Below are 26,985 nucleotides of genomic sequence, written 5' to 3' on the forward strand. Positions count from 1 at the left end.
TCGAATAGCAAACCTTTATTTGCAAATTTTAAAGTAACATCCAGTTAAAGTAAGGCATTTCACAAAGCACTTGCTTTGCAAACTCCAATTTGAAGTAGCACAGATTTTGAGAAAAGGAAGTTGTAGAGCAGTTTTTTGGTAGCCGCTTTGGGCTGGGCCAGAGGCTCCAGTGGGTGGGGGATGGAGCAGTGGCTGCACCACCTACCCAGAACTTGCCCTGTTCCCTGCTCTGAACACACACTTCAGTTGTTTTGAGCCATTAATCTTTTCTCCGGTCTGCTACAAACAGGCAGCACTAAATAATCACACTTTTCAAGTATCCTGTTAGGATACTGATAGGATAAATCTACAGCATAAGTATGCATAAGTATGTTTCTATTCATGTTTTGGTATTCTTGATAATTTATATATTTTTAAAATCTCACAGAAGAATGTGTTTGTCAAACATTGGTTCCCATTTTTGGATTGTAACTCTTCACATTCATGTTCTGAGACCTCTATAAAACAGTGTTCTTAATTAAATAGTGAGACAGCAGTAAAATGACTATTTACTCTTAAGAAGAAAGGCAAACAAAGTAATCATTACAAAGCCCAGTAAAAGAGCAGGCAAATTAGTCCAAGCCCACCAGAATAATTACACTTTTGTCAAATACTAAGCAGAAAGAAAGACATAACTGATGAAATTGACACTATTTTGCTCAGAGCCTTCTTCAGAAATTCTCAGATTGCAAAACACAACATGTGCACGAGAAGAGTACAAATAGTATTTTGAAATAAATACATCTAATAAACAGTATGACTAAGAACAGGTCATGCTCCAAACAGAATGCTTAATGATTTTTTGTCAGCTCTGTTTACAAACGTCATCCTTTGTTCACAGGACATAAAAATTCCATTAGTTATGCAAGGAGGCAAAAGTAGTATCTTTCCAGCCTTTCCGTAGAAACACCATAAGGTCACTGCATATTTTACTGTTGCTGCGCCAGGAGAGACAAGAGGCTGCAATTAACAACTACCTGTACTTGCAATAAGCTCCTATTTGTATGGGCTGAAGACTCACCTGCAGTGAGAATATGCCTTGCCTCCTCTTACCAATATGCCAGACAATAACACAGAGCAGTGCAACAAAACTTCTACTATCTTTGCAGCAGATTGATACAAGAGCAAAGCAATTCAGACAATGGCTTAAGTTAGTATCCACTTCATCTGTTCACAAGAAGCTTTCATAAAGCCTTAAATAATTTATAGTATGTAAGCTGTATGTGTTATTTCTGAGTGATCTTTAGCAAGTTATCTTATCTGACTGTTTCAGAATAGCTACTAGCAAAAGATAAAGCTATTGAATAAATATTGACAAATTACCTCTTACAATCCTAAGGAGCATGATTTTTTTATTCAAAACACTGTTTTGTGTGACTACTGAGAATTAAAATTGCACTGCTTGCTACACAAATTACTTCCCAAACACTGTGCTATTAAATATTTGGTATTTTATATTTTGACATCTAGATGAGCCAAGCTAAAATCTTACAACCCAATACATGAAACCCCTGATATAACAAAGGTGTCTTACTCTAATTCATCAAGGGAGAGTTCAAAATTAAAGCCTGATATTTCTTTGAGGTTGAAATTTAGTTGACTCATTATCTTTTTTGTAATAAGAAATAATCCTGTTGTAATAACTCTGGCAACATAAGGCCAAAGGATTTGGTACCATTCAACTGCAAAAAAACACCAGACCAAACCTTGCTTTCATGACCACATCACAATGTGTGCTCCACAGTTCATCTGAGGCTGCACAGAGCATGGTCTCTGGAATTTGTTCTGCCAGCCTTTCAGTGTCATTTTAAAATGACACTAGCCCAGTATTGATACCCTAAGGTTGTTGTGCCTGCACAGATCTACTCAGCTTATCCATGAGAGCTGCAATCACAAGGCATCAAGGTTATTATCTTACTATTGATCTTAGCAATTACCTGTATTGTGGGAGCAATGGATGATACTCCTACCCTGTAGCTCTGGACTTGAGCCTCCGTGTGTCTAAAGCTTCCTGAGCATCCAGATTGTCTGAGTGTTGGTTTGCACCAAACTGTGAATGGAGGGAACCAGTCACCTTCTCACACAGGAGACTCAGAAACAAGGAACATCCATCTAAAAGCAACAGATACTTCAGTAACATGGGCTAGGGTAACTGGTCAAGGGCGAAGACCTTGTGGGCTTTTATGGTAGACTCCATGCACAATACCAAACAGAGGATCCCAGCAGTGAAGCAGCCTGTAGTGCTGTCTGTGCTGGTGAATGACACTATGCAATATAAACCACATAAACAACTTCCTTTTCTGTGGGTACTCCTGCACAAACTAGATTAATTGACACCTCACTGTGTCTGGGCTCAGGCACATGCACACATGAATATGCTCAGGTGAACACAAGCACTTCAACAGCCTCTCAAAGGAGTCTGTAGTTACACAGATGAAAATATGTAGATGCATATGATATATGTGTATATCTGATCTGTATCAGCTTTTGATGAAGCTACACAACTTTGCAGCAGTGAGAGGGCCAACTCCTCTCCTTTTCTTAAAAGTCTACATTTGGAAGTGTTCTGCTTCTGCAAACACTAAAGAAAGAAAGTGCATTTCAACTTTCCTTAACTGTGCATGTGCAACGTATTTTCTTCTCACAGCAAGAATGCATAATACATGGCAGCTGAACAGCTCCTCATGTAAGGTCTAACAACCATTAGGGAAACAAGAAAGAAGCTGGGGAGATCAAATACTAATACAAGTAATGGACAACTAGCTGAAAAAAGCTCTGAACAAGCAAGAAATTAGTGTCTTGAGTAGGTTAGAAAACCACAGAGGTGATTCTAATGTAATCTTTATGTTTAGGAATGGTATGCACGGCTGCACCTACAAGAAGTCTGACCAGATTTCAGATCTCATTAAATTCTCAGCTCCTTTCTGCCCTGGGGGAAAACATAACATCAATAAAGTGGATTATGTTTTGCATGTGCCCTATATAATCATGGATGACTTTAGGTTGGAAGGTACCTGTAAGATCATAGAGCCCAACTGTTAACCCAGCTCTGCTAATTTCACCATTTACTATGTCCCCAAGAGCCACTTACACACATCTTTTAAACACCCCCAAGCTGGTGATTTAAATGCTTCCCTGGGCAGCCTGGCCAGTGCTTGACAAGCCTTTTGGTAGAGAAACTTTTCCCAACACCTAATCAAAACCCTTCCTGTCAAAGTTTGAGGCCATTTCCTCTTATCCTAGCACTTGTTACTTGGGAGAAGAGGCCAAGCCCACCTGGCCACACCCTCATTTCAGGCAGTTGCAGGGAGCAGTAAGGTCACCCCTGAGCCTCCTTTTCTCCACGATAAACACCCCCAGCCCCCTCAGCTGCTCCTCACAGCACTGGTGCTCCAGACCCTGCCCAGCTCCACTGCCCTTCTCTGCACTCACTCCAGCCCCTCAGTGCCTTTCTTGCACTCAGGGCCCAGAGCTGGACACAGCACTCGAGGTGTGGCCTCAGCAGTGCCCAGGACAGGGGGACAATCCCTGCCCTGCTCCTGCTGCCAACACCATTGCTGATCCAGGCCAGGATGCCATTGGCCTTCTTGGCCCCCTGGGCACACCCTGGCTCATGTTCAGCTGCTGGCACCAGCACCCCCAGGTTGTTTTCCACGGGGAAGCTTTCCTGCCACCCTGTCCCAAGGCTGTAAGGCTTCCTGGGGTACCAGAGGAGCTGGCTTTAGTTCATGGGGTGGATTGTAGTGGTGCATCCCACACTCCCTCACCAGCCACACTGTAATTTGAGAAATGCTCATTAGTCCTTGGCCTTAACAAACAACTCCTGGATTGAGCTCCTTTTGATTTTTTCAGACCACTGTCTGCTCAGAGGAATTAGTAAGTACCTGTTTCATTAACAAATTGATTGGAAACTTATTTTTCTTGCCTGAAAAGCAGCCTAAGTGGAATAATATTTTTGTTGTTGAACATTCAGAGAAAATTCAAACTGTGGCTGCAGAAAATTACTATGACTAAAGCGCACTCTCTTGTGACCCTATAAAACAGTCCAAAGTGAGACCTATTCTATGTGAATATGAAAATCTAAAATGTATAAATTGTGTATTTAGTATAAATCAATAAAAAATTTTACACGTTTTCTCAGTTTTAATTTTTTAATGGTTCACAGTGTTAGTTTGAAAGACAAACTGCAAAAGGTCAGAAAGAGTACAACTCCCAATGCAAAACAAACCAAGTGCCAGAATCTTTCATTCCAAAGCATGTGCAAAAGGCAGCCTTACTTTCTGGAATGTATTGAGCCCACTTCTAGCATTTTGCTTTTTCTGAGAAAATCCTGGGGAAGGAAAGCAGAAAAATGAGGAGAGAAAAGCAGAATATCAGTAGAGAAGGAAATAAAGTGGGATAAAAAAGGGATATATTCAGCCTCCAAAACCTAAGAATTATGACAAGGATAACCTGCCCGAGCCACCTAGCAAGAACCTCCCAACAATCCCTTAAAGGTTGTGTTATTTTACTTTTTACAGTCTCAAACATGCAACTAAGAATATGCAACTTTCATATGGCTGTTAAACAATTTCTAAAAAGGCCCAAAATATCTCTGCATGTGTTCACTTTTATATATTGTGATATTAAAATAAACACTGAGATTTAAGGGAAAAAACTGCTGTGATAGAATCAGTGAGTTCTGAGCCTGGGAGACAACAACATAGCTGTGAGTGAGAAGTCTAGAACCAAATGAAGCAGCAGAAAAAAGCCCTGATCTAACCAAAGATTTGTCCTAATTTCAGAGTATGTCTTACCTAAGTGAGCAAGGGCTTAAAAGAGCAAATATATATGCACTTCATCTTGGAGCACTGGTTGAGAAAGTGATCCAACAAACATAAGAAAGGGAAATCAGTGTTTCTGCATAAGGAACATTTGCAGAAATTGTTTTCCCATCCTTTCTGGGCAATTAGAGGAACATTGTTCTAAGTTAAAGTAGCTTCCTAAATGCAAAACTTCACACTGTTTTTCCCAAAACAAGGCAAGTAATAGCCACTGCATCCAGGGAAAGGCTCAGCTTCCTCATTCATACTTACAATGTATTTTCCATTCTTCCACTCCTCTTCCTGCACAGAAAGGAAAGGCTTTCTAATCCTATTCACATTTGTCTCTCATTTTTCTATCCCCATAACTCCTGTATCTTTCTTACCCTGGAAGAGATCTGTAGTTGTGCAAACTACAGTCTTGTGCAAACAAGAATAATGACATCACACCTCTAAGTACTGCAAAAATACTTCAAACTCTTAAAATTACCATATCCTCCATATGTGTTATACTGAACATCCCCTTCTAATACAATTTACTTAAGACTCTCCATCTTTTTAAACCTGTTTTTTAGCAGAGTATTTCAGTTAGAGTTTTCTAATAATGGCCTCTTTCTTGTTATAAAAATTAGTGTGATCGAGTGTTTTACTGCTTAATTGCTGATTTGTAAAATGGAAACTACAACTAGATTTATTATAAAACAAATTACAAATGTTATATCCTTCATGTAGAAATACCTAATCCTAAATCAATTACCAGAGAGTATCTGTGAAGATTTTATAGACTTAGTGTTTATTCATTACCTCCCTGAAAAATAATTTCCTAACTCTTAGTGCTTATTCTAACACAAGATGACATATTTAGTTGATTTTTTTCAGTTCAAAATATCAAAATCTCAACTGGGAAACGCAGTTTTAAATTGAAACAAATTAGAAGCACAGGAACAAGATGATAAGAAATTAGTCTTCAGTAAGCAGTTTTAAAAAGCAGGAAACAAACAGGAGAAACAAAAACAGCACAAAATGCTGAGGACTATTAAAAACATGAGCAAGGAAAGGAAGCAACATAGCAAGCATAACACATTTTCCAAAATGCAGATAACATAACAAATATGCTCTCATTAAAGTCAAGAAACTATAAGCCAAACTATTAATTCAGGAGTCAGGATAACAAAAGACAACTTCTGAAATCCAGCAAATATTTGTATAACAAGAGGAACATGATATATAAAACCTGATAAAAAACAATCAAGGGAAATAAGAACAGGAAAGTATTTCTTCTTCATGTAACTGAAGGAAGGATTCAGCAGATTCTGACTGTTCAAGTTCGCCCATGTTTCCCCATCAAAGCTGAGCCTTGGAAACTGGTTGTGTGGGGAGAAAGAGATGAGCTGCTTGTACTGCTGGGTGCTCCTGCAGCAAATATTGGTTTGTTTTAGCAGGTTGATACAGGAGAACTAAGAAGAAATAACAAAACCTATTTCTTTTTCCTCATTACTGGCATGTCTGGTAAAAAAAACAAATCAAAATGAAAAAACAAACCAACAAGAACCCCAAACAACCACACTGAAAGTGCACTCTGACATGTACACATACAGTGTAAAAAATTACTTCACAGCTATTTGAAGGAAGAGGGTGTTCCCATCCTAATTAACTGAGATCAGCCATGGTAGAATATATGAATGCCTATGAGCAGCAGTGCCAAGGGATATCTCACAGGAGGATTTTACGATGGAGTTTTCTCACGTTACTGAGCTTTGGCCAGCCTGAACATGTCCAGTGTTATGTAGGATTGTCCTGGAACATTTGGTTGAAAAGGAGACGAGACACTTGACTGGCTTTTGTGTTCATCAATACTATGTTCTGGCAAGCTCTCAGAAACAAGAAATTCCCGTGTTTTAACCGAATTTTTAAGGTATGGATTGAACAGTGCTTTTTCACTGAAATCTTCCAGCTTTAAAACGTCTTCATCATCATTTTCTTCATTTTTAATTGGATTCTGTTGGGATCCACACAAAACATTTCCAACCATTTCTATGGGTTGGGCTTCTTTCACTGGTATCAAAGCTGAATGCACTTGACTTCTGGTAAATTGCTCAGCAATTATATATGGCATGGATGGGGAAAAACATTTAGCAACTTCATTCTCCTCATTACGCAGTATCTTTTCATCTCTGTTAGTTATGTCTTTTGTATTAATATCAGTACATTCAGAAACATGTTTTTCATAATTTATTAGTAGTGATCCTTCCTGACTTTCTTCAGGAAAACAATATTCCAAAACATTGATGTCTTCAAAGTCTACACTTTTAGTCTGAGATGACACTCTCTTCAAAAATGAATTATTCTGTCAGTACAAAGAGATAAATTGGAGAGTTATAAAGGGATAGATAATGTATCAGTTCATTTTTTAAATAAATAAATTATTGCTATTCGAGTTCTGTTTAACTTGTCATTTCAGACTTTCACTAGTAAAGAGTTCACATGCATTTCAGATGGGATGCAGTTACATGTGAATTAGAACTAAAAAAGGCAATGTTATTCTGTCCATTTGCTAAACACTTTTGTATTAGGTTTCCTGTGCTTAATGGAAGAATGAGTTTCCGTGAAGGCTCAGAATCAAGTTTGGATTGTGTCCATCTTTTCTAGTCTAACCAGACATTTCTGAGAAAAAATTTAACCCCCATTATCCATAAATTACACTTTCTGTGTAAACCTGATCAACTACTCCATTCAAATAAACATCAAAACTTTAATAAGGAATAAATATTCAAAAAATAAAAAGATAGATCTGTTAATACAACCAAATACCAAATCTTACTATATGTTGCAATACATTTTTTGTGGAGAAGAGAGGAGGTATGCATATCTGGAAACCTGATTTCATTAAGTCAATGGCCTGTGCAAGTTTAATTTACTTTATTAAATTAACCATGCATACCAACCACTTTGTGACTTCAAAACATTATTTCTCAATATCATATAAAAATTAGGTTAATATATTTTATGAAGATGCATCTTCTCTATTGTTTTGGAATACCACAAAGAGCATTTTTTAACACTTTAAAAGAATTAAACTCAATAAAGGGAGGGGGGAGGGGTTTGATGAATAAAATGACTGCCAGAAAATAATTTCTTTTCATTCCATTTGATCCCTTCTTTAATGTATAAAATTCCATATATTACCATAGATGAAGCAAGAGGCCATTCCACTGCAAGGCTCTCTTCAGGATTTGGAATATCAGGCCAGCAAACCTTTTTAAACCTATAATTGAGGAAGGAATTTTAGCCAAATTATGAAAGAAATAGTTTATTAAAAATAAAATTAACATATCACCAAAAATTCCAAATACTGCTAAAGTATCAAACTTTTATAAAATAAGTCTTTTCTGTATCAACACAATGCTTTTCAATAAAACTGTTTGCCATACACTGATTTTAATTACAAAAGATCTCAACAAGACCTCTTGGATTACAGAGACATTGCAGAAAAACTATTAGCTCACAAAAGCCATTTTTTTATTATATGTGTTATTATATTACATTACTCAATTAAATAGCATATTAAATAAGAGCATGCCAAAAAAAGACAGTATCCAAATTTTGCTGTGATATTTCAGGGTGTTTCTTCAGTGAAAACCACTTCAATGACCTTTGCTCAAGGAAAGTGTCCCTAGCACTACACCACATTAAAGCTACACCGAGTTCCTAAATAAACAACAGATAAAAGATGCTCACTCATTGAATGACTCATTGACACTGGTTAGAGAAATAAGGGAATGAAACTCAGTTCTTAGTTTGATTTTTCACATGGCAATTTGATCTACACAGATATTCTACTGCATCTCATAATATTCTTCAAAATCAAAAAATAGTTTTTACTGTGTAAAAATTCAGTATACACAACACAGATGAAGGAGCAAAAGGGATGGAAATTATTGCTTCAGTTTTACTTATTACCTGATGCTTCGGCTGACAACAGTATTGGTTCCAATAGCTAAGGATGTACCAAAATAGTTCAGATTTTTAATCTTTTCATCAGCCAAACAACCCAGTCACTTTTATTGTGAAAGAAAAGCATATTTTATAATGTTTAAAAAAACCTCACCATCGTCTTTGGAATGTTACTAGATCACCATGGTTAGAGAAAAAAAATTAAAATCTGTCAGGGGACATCCATGACAGCAGATGAAAGGATTATGAAGCATGTACAGATACAGGTCCATACTCAAGGGCCAAGTATCCAAATGTTTTCACAAAATGCAATTTCTAGGTATTTTCCTTACTCCTTTGCAGCTCAAGGAAGGCATCACAAACTAACAAGAGTCATATTGTTATAGGTAAGATAAGCAATAGGGGCTATGTGAAATATGTCCCTAGTACCATTCTAGCATATTAAAAGTATCTAGAAAGCTTTATTTCTTGGCATTATTAATTTTTCAGAAACTGACTTTAAGTTTGCTCCCCTCACTTAAACAACCATGGAACTGCAAGTGGCAAGTATGCATCATTTTACATAAATTGATGTAGGTGATATGTAAGGTGATATGTTTCAATTTACTAAACCTTCTAAAACTAATACTTATTTTTGGACTATAGTACATAAACTGCAGTCAAAGTATAACGTGTATACTTATTTATTTGTTATTTATGTTGCTTGTTTTCTATTTTGACATTGGTTTTAAACACAACATTTATAAAATTAATGAAAATTCCCATTTTACAAGCTGATTTTAAGTAGTTGCATTCAGTTTTAGACAGTAGCAAATATACTCACGCGTGTTTTTTCAAAACGCATGTTATCCAAAGGCCTATCAGACACAACATGCTTACCCCAACAGGTATAGCAATAAAAAAGAAATCTTCTTCATCTTTAGAGAAAAACAAAGAAATAAAAACCAAAACACCAATCAGTCCATATTGTCATTTCTTCAGATATTCCCTTAAGACAGCTAATTTTTAATATCCAAGTCACTTAATTAGCACAACTCTAAAAAGCTTTGTCAAAACTAGCCAAAATTACTCAGAATACTATAGGATACCCATTCTATGATGAGTCAAAACATCAGTATCTGGAATCCAGCAAGCCACAGTTACTGTGCCAGAATACCAGGTCATGATGAGACTTTCCAGGATGCTTTAGGAACAAATTTATTGGAATTTTAAATTTCCTTGTAAATCACAAAAAATACAGTTACTGTGAATAAAACACTGCTCAGATTTCTGAGCTAGTTTCCAAGCACCAGAGTACCAGAGGCATTTAGGAATGTACTGAGAACGTTCTTTCAGAAGTTGAAATGAGGAAATGTCTGAGCTTCTGATCTGCTGCCATTATACCAACCTCCCTGTCAAATCTGGCTAAAACAAATAGTAAGAGATAGGGAAAGGTATCTCCCTACACACTCACAAGCCACATTCTCTGTATTCATTTATCAGTTAAGCTTCTATACCAGATTAGGTGCAACACAATGTGTGGTTATTGTAAATCTCTCAGTTGGAATAGTCTACTTTTCAATGAACTGTTAGGCATCCCATCCCACAGCTGGTAACTACACACTGCTGCTTCCACAACCACACTACTCCACAGCTTTACTGACAAGTAAATAAAGAGTTTTGGGGTTAACTTCTAATTATGAGGGTTTTTTTAGTCTGTAAGATTGTGGGTGAAATTAAGTTAAATTCAACTACTGCTGCAAATTCTTCCTTGTTTTGTTCAACATTACTTAAAAACAAACAGAAGTTAACAAATGCCTAAACAACAATGTCCTGTATTTCTTACTTCCAAACCCATTTTTTTAAATAACTAACCTGGATTATTACTTACCAAATTTCAAAGTCTTGAAGATTTTTTGCTCTCCAATGGTTCCACCAGCTTTGTTGCTTGCCATGATCTGAACAGTATATTGTGTATTAGCCTGTAATGACTTCAGTCTGTATTGCAGAACATCAGAGTTCACTGTTTCATCTTTTTAGAAGGTTTATGTCAGTAAAAACACAAAAGTAATGTTATATCAGGGAATCGTACACTTATTTAGCAACTTCTACAACAAGAGATCACAAACTGTTTTAAAGGTAACTTATAATATAAAGCAACATTACCAGTCCTTTAAAAGACAAAACCTAAACAATGTTTATCAGTACTACTTAAAAGTTTGAGGAAAAAACCTGAACCATTGCATACTTACTTTTAAAAATAAATACAAATAGTTTTGCTAATATTAAAGATAAGGGAATTACAATCTTGTGCAGTTTATAACTGAGAACATTGCTTTGAGAACTTTATTTCCTCAAAATAGTTGGCTCAGAAATTAAGAACTTCAGCTATTTTCTGTAGCTTTTCTGAAGAAAAGAATCTGAAGTCCTAAAAAGGACACAGCCTGCTTTACATTAAAAGTAATATGGAGAAATGCAGCTCTGTAACATGAAGCTCCATGTCTCACGGATCACCCTGCAAAAAGCAGTCAGCATTAAATTACTCAGAAACCAACACAGTAGGAAAAACTGTGTGCAGATGACTAAATCTGACGGAAATAGTCAGCTTTCTCTTTCACATTTAAAAATTACCAGGAATACTCTTGCCCTGGGTCTGAACTGGATATCCATAAGAAACAAGCATCACAAGATTTGTAAGCCTGAAAACTTTGCAAAATAGATTGTGTTAGGTGCCTGATAACAACGATGTCTAAAAAAAGGGAGGAAAAAAATCTGAAGCACTAAATGATCCAACAGCTTTCTTCATAAACCATATAGGAAGAAAAGTTTAGGTCGCCCAAACACTTTTCATGAAAGCTTTTGCTGAGATTTAAACTAAAGTATTTTTAACAGATACCATTACAATGCCAGATTGTATGGACACTATTTCTCAGGTAGAGATTAGGAGTATGCTCAAATTTATGCAATTAGCCTCCATACCAGAAAAGCACAAGCACACATCTGGCAAGCACAGAAAATCAAACACATTTGAAGAAACTGATCTAAAACAACATCCAAATAAGCCATTTCTTGGCAGCTTATTTTACTGTTACTTCCAAATTTGCTTTTAATAGAAAATTGACACGAAAAATACTTTAACCGAAAATTTCCACTATTCTTTTCCAGAAGCTGAAGGCATATCCTTCCAAGGACATGCATGAAACTTATAAATTTAATGAACCCTCATGATCTATGGATTTACACAGAATCTATGACTCTCTAAAGTATTTTAGCTCCTCTACTCTTGTCATGTCTTTATCCATTGACTTCAAAGGTATATCAAGATGGAAGAGAGATTGAAAATTTCATAACCCTGTTGAAAGTATTGTTGTTTAATGTATACTTACTCAATTCTTTTCCATCTTCAGGTTTATAAAATATTGTATAGTTAGTGATAAATCCATTTCTTTTAGCCTTTGAAATCTCATTCCACTTTATTGTAACTTCATTTTTCCCTGGAATGCCTGTATCAGCCACAGGTCCTTCTGATGGCTCTACAGAGAAGCATTATGAAATAACAAAAGTCGTAAAATAGTAAAATAGTGTACCACAGTGGTATCCACCTCTGTTATTTTACACCTACCAGTAGCATCAGGGGAAACATATGCATGAGAAAATATGTAACCTTAGTGCTCTGACACAGTCCTTAACTTTTCTCACTCTCTTTAATGCAGAAATTCTTCCCATAAAGCTTCCCCTCATCTGTTCTGGCGTTTGCACCGTTCTAGGTGTTAGTGTATTCAAATATCTTGAGATCATTAAAAGGCTCTATTGTTTCAACATCAGGGAGAGATCAAGGGGAAAGTTATCCTTTGTGCATTCATGTGGGGGGAACTCAGGTGCCAGGCCACTGCCTTTGCAGAAGGTCTCTGGCTGGGATTCAAGCAGCATCTCCAGCACCCCCAGCATCCTCAGACTTGCCCATCACACTAAACAAAGCCTTTCTACTTACACAATACCACCTCACACACATTGCTCATAACTTTGAAGTTCTCTCTGTTGCAGCTCTAAAACATTTAACTTTTTTTCCTTCCCAGTCTCTAACAACCCTGACTGTTGTCACAGCTACCTATAAACAGGAAAGCATTCAAAACACAGTTGACTGTGCCAGTAATTATTACTCAAACATAAAATACTCCACTGCCTCCCCCCAGCAATTAATGCTCTTTAGTGGTGCATTGTACTATGTGTGCATGCACATTTTCATAGACCTATTCATGCAGACACACACCAACCAACATTTTCACACGGGATCTTAAAATTACTGGTAAACTACATTCTTATAGCTTGTTGTATAAATCACTGAATTCACAACAAACATTATTCCTTCCCCTGCAAAACACTTCATCCACAGTTCATCCACAGTTTCTGTCCAATTACAAACATCATGTCTTCTTACCATTTTTTATGTACAATACTGCAAATATTTTATTATGTTATAAAATATTTCAAACTAGCCGTTTTATTTTATAAGTAGAATTTCCTCATATATTAAGACTGACAAATGTAATCAAGCATTATAATCAAGTATAATTATATGTCTAAATGAGCTGTAACATTGAAGAGATAGCTAGTTTTAAAAATTCTTTCATGTTTGCAGCTATACTCTTTCCAAATGCTTTGTATACAATATGTAAATTTCACAAATATTAGTGGGTGCAAGCAGCAATGTACCTGTATCACAAGATGAATACTTTCTTACAATTTTGTCACTGAACAGAACAGAAATCAGGAACCCTGAAACCTGTGGTCTTTTCCACCATCTTCATCTCTTTTTCCAATAATGGTAGTACCAAATCACTCAAATATAATACATCCTGAGAAACAGACTACAATGCATCTTTCAAAACATGATTACTTTAAAAAACCTACCTTTTTCTTGAGCATAGATTTGTGCATAAGATGGAGCTGCTACATTACTTCCATAAAGAGGATACACCGAGATGTTATAGCATATAAATGGTTTAAAGTTTTCTAAAAAGGAAAGAAAATAATATTTACATACAATCTTTATGTGCTGTTAACACAATGAAAATATAAATCACAATATACTGTTTCCAACTATTTTCTTCAACTCTCTAGCAAGCACAATATGCAATTATTGATTTGAATGCTCATTACCGGCTTTAACACACTTTTTTCATAGTAGTATTTGTAAGAGCACATGGTTCCTGACTCATTTTTCACTAGAAATAGTCTGAATGGGTAATTATATTTCAGCATCATACAACTTCTCTATATGAATCCACTTACTCATCTTGAAACCCTCTATGGTTTTAGAGGAAGTCTCTATTTTCAAATAGCCAGTAAATTACACTTGAAGGTAGTATTTTTAATTTCTCATATCTTTATGCTTGCTGTTCTGAAGGAGACAACTTTGTCTCATACATCAGATTAAAAAGCAGTGGTGTTCCCCACTCTTAACACTCAGGACCTGAGGGAATGGCAAGTAACTGTGTCAAGGGAGATTTGGGTTGGATATTAGGAAAAGGTTCTTCACCGAGAGGGTGGTTGAGCACTGGAACAGGCTCCACAGAGAAGTGGTCACAGCACCAAGCCTGACAGAGTTCAAGAAGTATTCGCTGGACAATGCTCTCAGGCACATGATGTGATTTGTGGGGTGTCCTGTGCAGGGCCAGGAGTCAAACTTCAGTAATTCTTCTCAGCCACTTACAACTCAGAATATTCTATTATTCCATTATTTCTACACTGATGTTCCAGTCCCGCCAACTGCAGATCTGCTTCTAACCAGCCTGACTCAAGGGTACAATTGTCCCAAGTGAGACCTCTCCAGTTGAATTTTATGTTTCAAGACATAGTTTCAGCGTCTGGAAATGAAGTTTTGAACTCTGAACAATCCAGGAACCAAGCAATCAACAGGATGCACCTACTACTCACAACAACTCCCATCAACTCTGAGACAGCTGATCTGAGAGATCTGTAGCTTTATATCCCCTGGAATGAAACCAGTATAAAGGGTTTCCTAGATCATTCCTCTCAAGCTCTGCAGCTTGCTCAGCAAGAATAATGGCTATCAACAGATCCCTGAAATATATCAGATTTCTGCTGCTCTTTCAGTCCCTTACACCTATTGCAATTGCCATTATATATACATTACCCCAGCTGGTTTTAGCTAGGGTAGAGTTGATTTTCTTCCCAGTGGCTGGCATGGGGCTGTGTTTTGGATTTGTGCTGAACACAAGGTTGATAATATAGAGATGTTTTTGTTATTGCTGAGCAGAGCTCACATGGAGCCAAGGTCTTTTCTGTTTCTTATACTGCCACATAGGTAAGGGGGACCGGGAGTGCCTGGGAGATTGGGAGGAGACAGAACCAGGACAGGTGACCCCAGCTGACCAGAGGGATATTCCAGACCATGTGACATCATGTTCAGCATATAAAGTGGGGAAAGAAGGAGAAAGGGGGGAACATTTGGAGTGATGGTGTCTGTCTTCCCAAGTCACCATTACATGTGACAGGGCCCTGCTCTCCTGGAGATCGCTGAACACCTGCCTGCCCATTGGAAGCACTGAATTAATTCCTTGTCTTGCTTAGCTTGTGTGCAGGACCTTTGCCTTCCCTATTAAACTGTCTCTTCATCTCAATCCACAAGTTCTCCTGCTTTTACCCTGCTGATTCTCTCTCCCTGATCTCACTGGCACAGCACTGAGCAGGCAGCTGCCTAGGGTTAAACCATGACAGTCCTTTTTGGGGAGCCAGGCAGGAGTCAAACTATTGAGATGATGACAGATTTGATTGGTACGTACTAGACTGAACTCAGCTGTTAATGCTGTTCAGCTAGTGATAAGCAGGCTCCTATGCTTGCCAAGAGGCTCTCTTGCCTGGCTGGATATTAGAGTCTAGTGATAGTGGGCACTTTTTGCTTTCGCTGCTTGCACTGCTTAACACCTTACTGATTTGTGCCTGAGAACATTTTGACAACAGCCATGGGGATGTGCCTGGGCTGGCTGGGGCAGTGCTGCTGTTTCTGTGCTGATGTACTGGACAGGCTGGAACTCCAGCAAGAACTTGAGTTGAAGGGACTGTGATGTGTGAATGAATCCATAGTGGAACATCCACCTGCAGCCTGTGGAGGACTCCACACTGGAGCAGGTGGATGCCTGAAGGAGAATGTGACATCACAGGGAGCCATGCTGCAGCAGTCTGTGAATAACTGCAGCCATTGGGAAGGACTCATGTCAGAGAAATTCAACAAGGACTGTCTCCTGCCAGTGGGAACACACACTGGAACAAGGAATATAAAGATTCCTTTGCAACCTGTAGTGAAGATCATGGTGAAGCAGGCTGTCCCCCTGCAGCCCATGGAGGACTATGATCTTCTGTCTCTAAAACATATGAAGGAGCATGACTTTTTCCCATATTCAAATTTATCTTTTTTTTAGTCCTAGATTTCTCTGCTAGATTGTGACATCAATCACAGGCGTCCCTACTGGCATAAGATCAAGCCACAGAACTACTTTAACACAATTCTGTAGCCTAATCTTATATGGAAGCAAACACTACCTTGCATGTTGCATGAAACATGAAAATGCTATCACATTACCTGCAGAGATTTCAATAAAGCATTTTAAATATGTTTAAAAATCCTCTGAGGAAAGCTGCATGAGTTCATCCTTGTCTGTTCTTTCCAATCTACCTATAAATACATCTGTACATTGTTAGAGCTGTAACTGATAAACATACTTTTGTTATTTTTCCACTCTGTAGAGTTTGATACATATTGCCACGATCTACTGAAAGGGTCCATCTCCAATTCCTCATACCATTCAACCACATATTTGGTTGTTTCTGGTTCAGAGGTTATCCATTGCACCACCACTTCCTCATTTGTTGTAGAGGTCATCACTGTTTCAATCACCTGATAAGCTAAAAATTTAATAGAAAACATCAGCAATTCTGTCTTCATAACAGCTTGAAAAGCACACACAGAATTCAAGAACAGTCTCTTTCAGAATTCAAATCTCACAGTGTGTAAAACTTTATAAACCAAGTTACTACCAATTTTGCAGGTTGCTCATAAGCAATTTTGATCGAGATGACAAAGGCAATAGTACAGGAAAGCAAGTCAGCAAGGTTAAGAATGACACTGAAGCAAAGGTGAACCATCAGCCTGCAGAATAGAGCTAATGAAAGTCTGAGTGAAACCCCAACCTGGCAAAGCAGAGGCAAAAGAGATCTGATGAAGCAGAGAAAAAGAGAGATTTATCTGCTGGGGGAAGAGCACATCACAGCGTAAAAAAATCAGAAAAATCTTTGTGATGGGATGCAAAAGTGTGTAGGGAGATAGTCAGCAACCTCTAGGACAAAATTACATTAAATCTATATATCCAGTTTTCTGATTAGAAATGGAATTTAAGCAGTTCCAGGAAGACACTTGCACTTACATCATGAACAACTGATGTTAGAGGTGATTCAAGGGTGTCAAATGCAAAGTCTCTATCAGATCATGGCTGGCAGCAGGATGTTGCAACACAAGCTCAAAGCAGTATCAGAATTAAACATAGGAGCCAAAGAGCATCTCTTGTGCTAGAGCAGACCAGCTTCCTAAGCCTGGCAGTGGGTGGGATGGGTACTCTGGGAATGCATGTGAAATGAGGATAAACACCAGGCTTCTCTTCCTGCTTCCACTAACACAACTTAGAGACTTCTATTTATCATACCTTTGAATGATGTTGTTGAATACTCTGCAATAGTACCCTGTGATAACCAATCTTATGAGCTAAAAATGGGATGCAAAAGAATTGGGTAGCATTCCATGGATTTTTTTGAGAGGTCCAAATTTAGGAAAACATCTAAACCAGCAAAAAATACCCTCAGAAAGTAATACAATAGAATTTCAATAAGATATCACAAAGTATTCATATCTTAACAACTGCATCTCAAAACCAAACCCCCAACAATAATTGTCTATAGCAGAAATATGATCCATGAAGCAAAATGTGACAAGATATACATAGATACGTATGACAGAAGTCCTTAGCCCAATTTTGCTTCCACTGTATCAGAACTTAAACAGATGTCATGAAAATCACTTTTTCATTAATGAGAAAAATAAAACATTGAGAAATATTACGTTTTTCATCAATGGATGGAATCCTCAAAATAGCTTCAGGAGACTCTCCAGCAGAGTTATAGGCAGTGACAGATATTATATGTGCCTCTTCATTTAAAAGTAAGGTGATTTTCTTTTCAGTAGAGTTGTTTGTCCTTTTATGTGCAGGCTTTTTTTCTGGAAAATACTGTATTTTGTAGCCTAGAATTCTCCCAGAAGGTGGAAAACTTTTTAATGGCTGTTAAAAAAAATATACAGTAGTGTTTTGCAGTGCTATTTGCACAAGCAAAAATATATGCTGTATTAAATATCAAATTACAAAACTATTATACTCTATTTAGAAAAGCAAGGTATTTTCTTCAGACCCATCTTCAGTACAGACAGTTGCAACAATTTCCTTGATGGATTTCACAAGTCAAATGCTGAGATTTGAAATGCAAAAACATTTGGTCACTTTACTAGAAGATTAAAGTGAATTTAAACACAGCTTTGGTAAACCGGATTATTTAAATGCAGTTTAAGGACTTTCAATGCAATCTTCCAGTGATCTGAACATAATTAACTGTTCCCTTTCCACACAGATTATAAAACTTTATCAATCTACCATTCAGTAAACAAAAGCCTTTTCAAATCTCATTTAGTTCAGTGAGCGTTTTTTTGTTGTTTTTTTTTCTGATAACAGCAAATGCCTCTGGCAGTTATATGTCCTACAACACTAAAATATTTAAATACAGCATAATCTACAGGATAACAATATGATTATCAATTCACAAAAAAATTATATACTTTCCACAAAAGATGTACAGTTCTATTTCCAGATGAGTGTGAAGACTCAATTACTCTCCACAAATCCACTTTTCCTGAAGGAGCTATTTAAAGACAAAAAAAAAGAACCAACTTGCAATTTGTTGCTATATTTAAAAAATAGTTTAATATGGTGAAAACAATCAAAAGGGTTTCAAACATAGTGTTAGAGAAACTTACTAAAAGTAAGTTTTCTCTTCTGTAGTGCTACATCTTTTTTTCCCTAATTAGGTACTTCTTTCTTTCCATATGTTTCTGCTGCTTGCTTTTATTTGTTAAGTTCTAGAGTCTCCTAGAAGAGATTTTCTAGTCTTGTTTTATAACTGGCATTTTGATTTCTCTACTTATAATTTATTTCATTGAACATGCCCACTGCACTACTTTTCTGCTACTATCTTACTTTGCATTGTTAAATCTTCATCTCCACTCTTAATTTTCACTCTTCACTGTCTACTTATCTGTTTTCTTCCTTAGCCCTATGTTGTTTGAATCACTTTTCAAATCTCCTCCAATACTAACTGTTGTCTTTCAGTTTTCCTCTCCTGTCCCTAAGCAAAATACACATGTTCTCTTTAAGTAGGGATTCTAAATTTAATAGAGGATAATACACTCAAACACAGTTTTTTCCTACTAAATCCTATGCTTCAAAGTATAATAGAAGAAAACTTTTACATGTAGGCAGCTTACCTTTTTCTTCTGTGCTTCCATTTTTCTCCCCACTCCATCCACTCCAAAATACTGACTCATTATTGATACACCGAATGGCAACAGAATAGTCTGTGGAGTCCCACAGACCTGTGAGATTACATGATCCTATTACATGACCCTTCTTAGAATTCAGTGAGACATTGACAAATTCCTGAAAATAGATACATGAACAAAAATTGATATAAAACTGCATGCAGATAGATAACTTATTTTCTTAAAAAACCACAAAAAGATGCAGTTTTTGTGTATCTCACCTCACTCAAGACATTTTTCTGTATACCACTTTTGTTCTTCTTGTCAAATTCCAAGATGTGAAAAACTTGATCCCAAACTAGGTCTCTACTGACTAACCTGTGGCTTGAACAGTGTGCAGCTCAGATGTCATTCTAGAGCAGCTGTGCAGAGAAGCTGCTGGAGGAATGCAATTCCCACTGGTGGAAAGCAAGCAGTTATTGCTAAAGCCATTACTACAACAATGTCCCACAACAGCATCCTGGTGGAAGCAGTGAATCTCCCACAGCTTGTGCGTCAGCTGGGTACTTGTTTCCTGTCTTGTTTATCTTTTCTGAGTTACAAGGCCTTCTAGCTTTTAGCCTTACGACAGTATGGCTGGGAGCTCTCTCAAAGATTATCAGCATAGGATTAAAATGAAAAGGCAAATGAAAAGACAAAAAATGCTGGTACCAAGAGGTAAAAAATAAGATGAAGCCTGTAAGTGGTGAAGGAAGAGATATGAGAAGTAAATGATGTGGTATCTTTTCAGAAAAGTAATGACAATGTGAGTAATTTCTTTATTTTAAAAGGAACCTCATTCCCTTCAACACTCACAACAACAGGGCTAAAACACAGTGAGGAAATTCTTGGCTTCCATCAATTGAACCTTCCAATGAAAAGTGAATCAGTTTATAACAATGCAGACTGTACTATAACAATCTGTAACAACTACAACAAAAGCAGAGTCCTAGTCATAAGAAAACTCTAATGGGAAGTGCACTGCCTAATGTAACTGAAGATTTAGTCTATTGTGATCTCAAGAAACTCACTGTCAAAAAATACCTGCTTCTATGAGAATGAATTCAGGGCTCTCCAAACCACTGTAGGTGACAGATTCTGCAAAAAATCTACAATAAAAAGAGTTCCAAAACTATCATCAGCCTCTGGGAGAACCTGACATAGAATTGGAGACACCTCATAGTAGGTTTTAGTTACTTTGCCAAAAGGCTGTTAGCAATATTGCATTATAATTATAAACTCAGAAATTTAGTATATGCAAATACAAAACCAGATTACATGTTTTTCACTCAGTAAAAACAGTTCACACCAAACTATTTAGACTGGTTTGGTCAGAAGACTTTAAAGGCCAAGATGATATTTGTCATTTGCTCAAACATTTTTTAGTGAGGCTTTTTTGGGAGTTGGTTTTGGGGTTTTTTTTTTTTTTTTTTTTTGCATATATGTGCTGACAGAGAAACAGCTCCTGTATCTTTACTAGTCATGGATAGCTACTGTTTCTTCTGGAATGGTCTATGTGAAAAGGTAGGTGTGAGCTGAGGAAATGGACACAGACTGTATTTGATAGCAAGAAAACCACACAGGTGATTTTTAATGCAGGTGCTGAAAAATAGACACAATACACTGTAAAGCTGTAGCCCTCCAAGGACTATGAGCTCCTTTCCTAATGTTAAAAACATTTGGAAAGGACCTCATAGCATGTAAGTATCACAAGGACACCAGTGCCTTGGCTCCAAAGGGATAAACATTCCAAATAGATCCTTTAAACAATCATTAGTTCAATTTCTAATACCTGAACTGGACCTGGCATCCTGCCCATCCAATCATCCTGAATATTATATCCTGAATTCAAGAGCTAGTATGTCATATTTACAGTTATGGTGCTTGAGAATGTGAGAGGGATGATAGTTAGAAACATCTTTAATATTAGAAACTTCTTTAAAGCTCCAATGACTACCTTGATGGATTTTGCTCTCCCAAAATTATACATGTAGTGCATAAAATAGTAAGATCAAGGCAGATATCTCAGTTCAATGAACTTAAAAAACAATCCAAGAAACTTGGCCAGTTCTTTAGTTTGGAAGAAGAAACAGTAAAACTACAAACACAATCCCTTCCATATAGAGGGCCATCAAAATAGATCATCTGAAACATGAAAATACTGGGTTTTTTACAACCATTCCATTTAAGTGTCAGAAAGACAGAAAAAAAAAAACTTCTTTTATTTTCCACCATGCAAAATCTGTATTTTCATTTAAAATAATGAATAAATAAATAAATAAATAAATAAAATAAATTTAACATCATTCTATCTTAATCAGATTCAAATACTGCAGTTCTGAGTGAGTGCTGTTTGCAACACCAGAATGTAAGGGAAAAATAAAATATTGTTACTGACTGCATGGGCAATCCCTTGGCCTAGGGTCATCCCTCATCCTTCCAAAGAATAATACCGAGAAGCACGATATGTACCAAAACAGATAATGACCAAAAGAAAAATGATTACTCAAAAACAAACAGTGTACTTAAGATCAAGAACCCTGATAACATTCCACTAAAATAACAACATTATAACCATTATTTCAAACAATTTGTTATCTTTTTAAAATTCAAATTCTTGTAATACTAACAAGTTAGTCACAAAGAAACTGGCATGCAAAAGAAAAATGATGTAACTTACGGTAAAGTTTGAGTACAAGTTTCTGTATTGAAGCTGGCAAATTATGGATTTTAACGGGATAATCTTCTCAGGCATTTTCCAGGTTACTGTAAGTAATTGCTTTATACCAGGGATTTTTTTAACTGAAAGTATTTCAGGAGGGGCAAATTTCTCTAGAATGAAGAAACAAAAACATTAAGAGAGGAAAATGCTTCTATAAAAGTTCAGAATGCCTCTGTCTGTGTGTGTTCCAAGAAGTTAAATCCTTATTCAAATAACACACATCCTATCAGAGTACTCATGTGATATTTTATTTTATAGACATAATTCTACATATGGGAAATTATTTTTAAGAGAAATTATACACATAACTGACTTAATTACATGGGACTTTGAACAACCGGGTCTAGTGGAAGGTGTCCCTGCCCACCCAAGCCTTTCTGTGATTCTCCTCACAAACCTTCTCTCAAATAGATGTGCAGATGTCTTTGATTTGTATCAGCACTGAAAAATATTACCCAGAGACAACAGCAGGGAAAACAGATGAAGCAGAGCTGGGATGTCAAAGACAAGACTGAACAGCAGATGAGGAAAGAATTCAGCTGAAAAGGATCTGAAGGGGAGAGAAGTGTAAAGGAGATGATGGGAAAAGAATAGACTAGCAATGAAAAAAGTTATGTCTGGCATGGAGAATGTGGAGAGTAATGAGGAGTCAGAGCAGTTCTGAATACAGAAATAAAGGATATGATTGATGATGAGTGCTGCAGCAAAAAGTAGTCAGTTATAAGGGTTACTGATTAACTACACCACGAAAATGAACAGAGGAAAAGCACAGGACCGAGGCAGAAGAGGTAGACAAAGTATTATTATTGCTCCTGTATGCAATCATTATTGCACACAGAACAGGTGAGTTTTTTTAACATTCCTAACCAGAAAGCAGAAGAGCAGAGCAAATGATGGACGGCTCTTGAGAAATTATAATATCACTGTTCGTCACAGGTAGGTGTTGCACTGATATTTGGTACTACTCAGAAATATTAGAGTCCAAGTACCAATTAGATTGATGAGAAGTTTTAATATATGGCCTTTACTTCTCAATAATTAAAAAACTTAGTAATTTATAATGGATATATCAGATGTTAGCTTAAAGAAATACCGTTGCACTTAGATGTTGCATAGCATGAAAACGTCACCCTGACATTTCTCACCACCTCACAATAAGATCAAGAAACTGCTGAAAATTGCTGCTGTAACACCACCAGCTTGAAGAATTTTACAAGGAAAGGTCATAAATTAAATCTTTATTAATTCTTTCTTAATTACCTATTTTTTGCAGAGGTATAGGAACACATTCTGTTAAGGATTCACCCAAAACATTTTTAGCTTCCACCTGAAAACAAAAATCATTATTATAAGCATTGTTTGGAGGAAAAAATGAACACGACTCCGTTGCATTCTGGCAGGACTTGACTGAATATTGAGAATGCATCCTAAAAAAGAGAAAAACAGAAGTAGTTAGAAACTAGAGAAATATCTTTGAATAATTCAAACAAATTGTTAGATTATTATTTATATATTCTTAAGGTTGCAAGACATTTTTACCAGTGAACATATTTAGACGACATGTTTGTACAAAATAACTTCCAAATTTCCCTGCCCCTTTGTACCAGTGCTAAATGTTACCATGCTAAACTCAGCTAGGGAGATGCTTGGATTTGGCTGGAAACAGTTCTGCAATCCAATTCACTCTGAGGTTAATAAAAAGTCTGTTCTTATACAGGAAGAAATAATTCTGAAATGTGCTTTCAATGGTGTTTTAGATTCTGGCTTCACAAATGCAGCTAAGTTATAAAATACAGAAACACCAGAAGAAGAAAGAAAGTTCCACATTATAAAGGTAGAAGCCTAAAATGTCAGAGCTAAAATGGAGATAAAACAAAAGTTTTCCTACCCTACAATTTAAATTCAAAGGATAGTATACACTAGTACAATATTGAAAGAGTACCATCCGTAGTCTGAATTTCTTCCCATTCTCATTAATAACTTTAGGCATTTTAGAAATCTCCTCCTGAAACAGTATTACCTGGAGTCCTGGTTAGGCAGAAAAAGAGCACTAGTAGAAGCAGCACTATGAAGTGACAAGTGCATCTGGGACAAATCTGTGCTATCACCTTCAAAATCCTATCTGAAATCTGCCTTGGAACAACATTGATTTCACCATTTTCACAGTAGCTTATGAAAAAGCAAGCTCCTAACCAACATTTAAAATCTAACAGTAATGTAAAGAAGCACAAGTATCTGTGCATCTACCCTGAAAAGCATGAGACCAAATAATTCGCATTTTAAACAGAAATCCCCAAGCAATCAAAAAAAACCAACTCTGGATTTTTTCAATGAAGCATTATGACTCCAAGAGTCACTAGGTTCAATGCTCTTGGAATCAAGCAGAATACTGCAGTAAAGCAGTGACTGAATTAATTTTGATGGGAATTTTTTTAAGCAGATGAGGAAGCAATCTTTTTTACGCACCCAAAATGAGGTTAGTTCATTACATAGAAAGTTTCTGGGAAACTCTCCCATAAAATGCCTCCTTCATTTGTGCATATGGTCACTCAGCTTTCAATCTGAAGTAATGTTACTTCAAAGGAATAAGTGAATATCAGTTCTGATACAAATATTTCTCTACTGAAGATTGGTTGAGAATGCTTATTTCCTTTATACAGCATACTAAAAAGGTATCAGACTGCAAGTATTTTCAACAATTACCAATTCTGAATTAATCAATTTAAATTACTGAGAAATGGCAAGAGTCCAGTCTCCATAATGATTTCAAGTTTTCTTCAAACAGAAGTCAGGATGAGAGAGGAAGAGAGCTGGTTGTCATATCCCAGCAACCCAGTGCCCACCAGCTCTAGTACTTACTGTTTTCGATAAAGAGTATAGTTTGTTGTAAGACTTGTTTCTCTTCCTACATTCCAAGTACAGGTAAGGTTAGCATCATAGAAATAAATGCAAGAAATATTTTCTGGAATGTCTGGACGAACTACAATGACAAAAAGTTAAAAAAAAAATCCAGTAAAAGTAAGTAACGTCATGTACACCTGATTTTGTTGCTCAAAAAGCAATTATGGCAAACTTCATTTAGTGTCTTCACAGTACTTCATTTCATCATCCCTCACTGCCCTCAGAACTCCCCACAAAACCAAAATTAAAACCATTCAACCACTCTTCCTTACAGAGAGATTTTCTCCAACTATTTCTCAGAAATACTTCACTTAATGTGCCCAAAGGCAGTAACTCTGTAACTATTATTTATCAAACCACTGCAAACACTGTCTTGAAAATCTAAGCATACACACACCTTGTCTCCCACCATAACACACCTGTAGCTTAAGGTGAGTCCAGAAAGTGAGAGGAAAACAAAAGAAAAAAAAAAAAAAAAAAAAAAAAAAAAAAAAAAAAAAAAAAAAGTATTTTCTGAAAGACAGAACTCAGAACTCCTTTTGGTACTTTCCTAGAATATCTAATTGTTTACCCTATGAAAAACCCAAATCTGAGAAACCTGCACAGCCTCAAGAGTGCAGAAGACAAATTTCTGGGAAACAGATCTATGTGACCTCAAAGAGATCACTAATTCTGGACTCTCTATATCTTACAAGCAAGACAGCACAAAAAACCCCATCTTCTGCAATCTCTATAGTCTGAAGTCATCCATTAAAATGTAACACACTGAAAGACTTTTTTGTTACAGCTCATTTTCTTCACTGGTTAGAAGAAATTGGAGTAGAGAGAAAGAGAACTGTGCCCAGTGAAATAAACTGGTTGAAAAAGCCCTCTTTTCAAAACAGTATCTTTCTGCCCCATCTAATAGAATTATCTATAATCTTCTAAAAGATTTTTTTTAATCAACAAGCTTACAGCACATTAAGCTTTGCAGACAAGCAAGACCTTCTGCTGGCTTTTTTTTCTACAGGTGTTCTGCTTTTATTGCTTCTTTATTAGAATGGAACCCCTAGGCACATGCTAGTATAATCTGGACTTAATCTGTTAAAAAAATTAGAAAAAGTGTATACATATTTACACTCTGTTATGGAGAACATGAAATTATAATTTCTTTAGAAAAGAGGATTAAAGAGAAAATCCTCTCTGGAGAAAGCTAAAGTTGGCTATGCTAGAAAGATATAACTAAAAGGACAGACTTTTAAAACCCAACAAAAAACTTCAGCTGAGCAAAAGTCACGGTAGGTCTGTGTCAGTAAGGAATGCTGGTAATTTCATACTTTATTTCAGGAAAAAAAAAAGATAGATAGACAGATAGGTAGAGAGACATACTTGAATACATGTGTTTTAAAATGCCACAGCCAAAAGTACTGTTTTAAAAGTAAAATTATTATAGTAAATTATTAAAAAGTGATAAGATTATTTTTCTGCCTTTCTACTTACACCCAGATTTAACTTCTGTGTAAGCCAAAGGTAGTTCCTCGTCCAAGTACTTTATGGAACAATTCACATAAGCTATGCTATGAGTGAAATTATGAATGGTTACATTAGATACAGTCTCATTCACAATGTTATAGTTTTCTGGAGCAATCAATGTATCATTCAGTTTCCAGATGATATGGCTTGCATTTCTCTGAGGCATGTAGTTCTTTCTAAGAACACAGGATAGTTCCAGGGAGGATCCTCTTTCAATTACAGGAGATGAAGGAAAAATGTCAGCATCTCTGATAGAGTTTTCATCTAAAAATAAAATCAAAGACATCACATAGCCATATCCCTCTTAAAATACTAATGTAAAAAGGGCAAGTTGTTTTGTTGTCTACAGATAATTTAATTTTTTTTTCATACTAAGGTCAAATAAAATGCCCAGTTAATCCTTTAAATCAGACACTGCTGTGTGAAAATGCAGTTCACAT

General features: G+C 36.5%; 1 protein-coding gene across 3 annotated transcripts in view; it reads right to left on the bottom strand.

The window, feature by feature from the left end:
• Positions 1-26,985, bottom strand: part of IL31RA (interleukin 31 receptor A) — a 35,815-nt gene continuing 8,830 nt past the window's right edge. For all 3 annotated transcript variants that reach the window (XM_056513491.1, XM_056513493.1, XM_056513494.1), the window contains 14 exons: positions 26,513-26,809; positions 24,992-25,112; positions 23,393-23,559; positions 22,091-22,242; positions 19,378-19,549; positions 18,673-18,755; positions 17,908-18,124; positions 16,518-16,700; positions 13,686-13,787; positions 12,161-12,307; positions 10,666-10,806; positions 9,619-9,712; positions 8,028-8,106; positions 1-7,188 (listed from right to left, as the gene is read on the bottom strand). In XM_056513491.1, the coding sequence (XP_056369466.1) occupies positions 6,589-7,188; positions 8,028-8,106; positions 9,619-9,712; positions 10,666-10,806; positions 12,161-12,307; positions 13,686-13,787; positions 16,518-16,700; positions 17,908-18,124; positions 18,673-18,755; positions 19,378-19,549; positions 22,091-22,242; positions 23,393-23,559; positions 24,992-25,112; positions 26,513-26,809 (2,555 nt within the window). In that variant the 3' untranslated portion in view covers positions 1-6,588. The remainder of the gene's footprint in view (positions 7,189-8,027; positions 8,107-9,618; positions 9,713-10,665; positions 10,807-12,160; positions 12,308-13,685; positions 13,788-16,517; positions 16,701-17,907; positions 18,125-18,672; positions 18,756-19,377; positions 19,550-22,090; positions 22,243-23,392; positions 23,560-24,991; positions 25,113-26,512; positions 26,810-26,985) is intronic.

The sequence above is a fragment of the Oenanthe melanoleuca genome, chromosome Z (genome assembly GCF_029582105.1).
Source record: "Oenanthe melanoleuca isolate GR-GAL-2019-014 chromosome Z, OMel1.0, whole genome shotgun sequence".
In the NCBI taxonomy this organism is placed as follows: Eukaryota; Metazoa; Chordata; class Aves; order Passeriformes; family Muscicapidae; genus Oenanthe; species Oenanthe melanoleuca.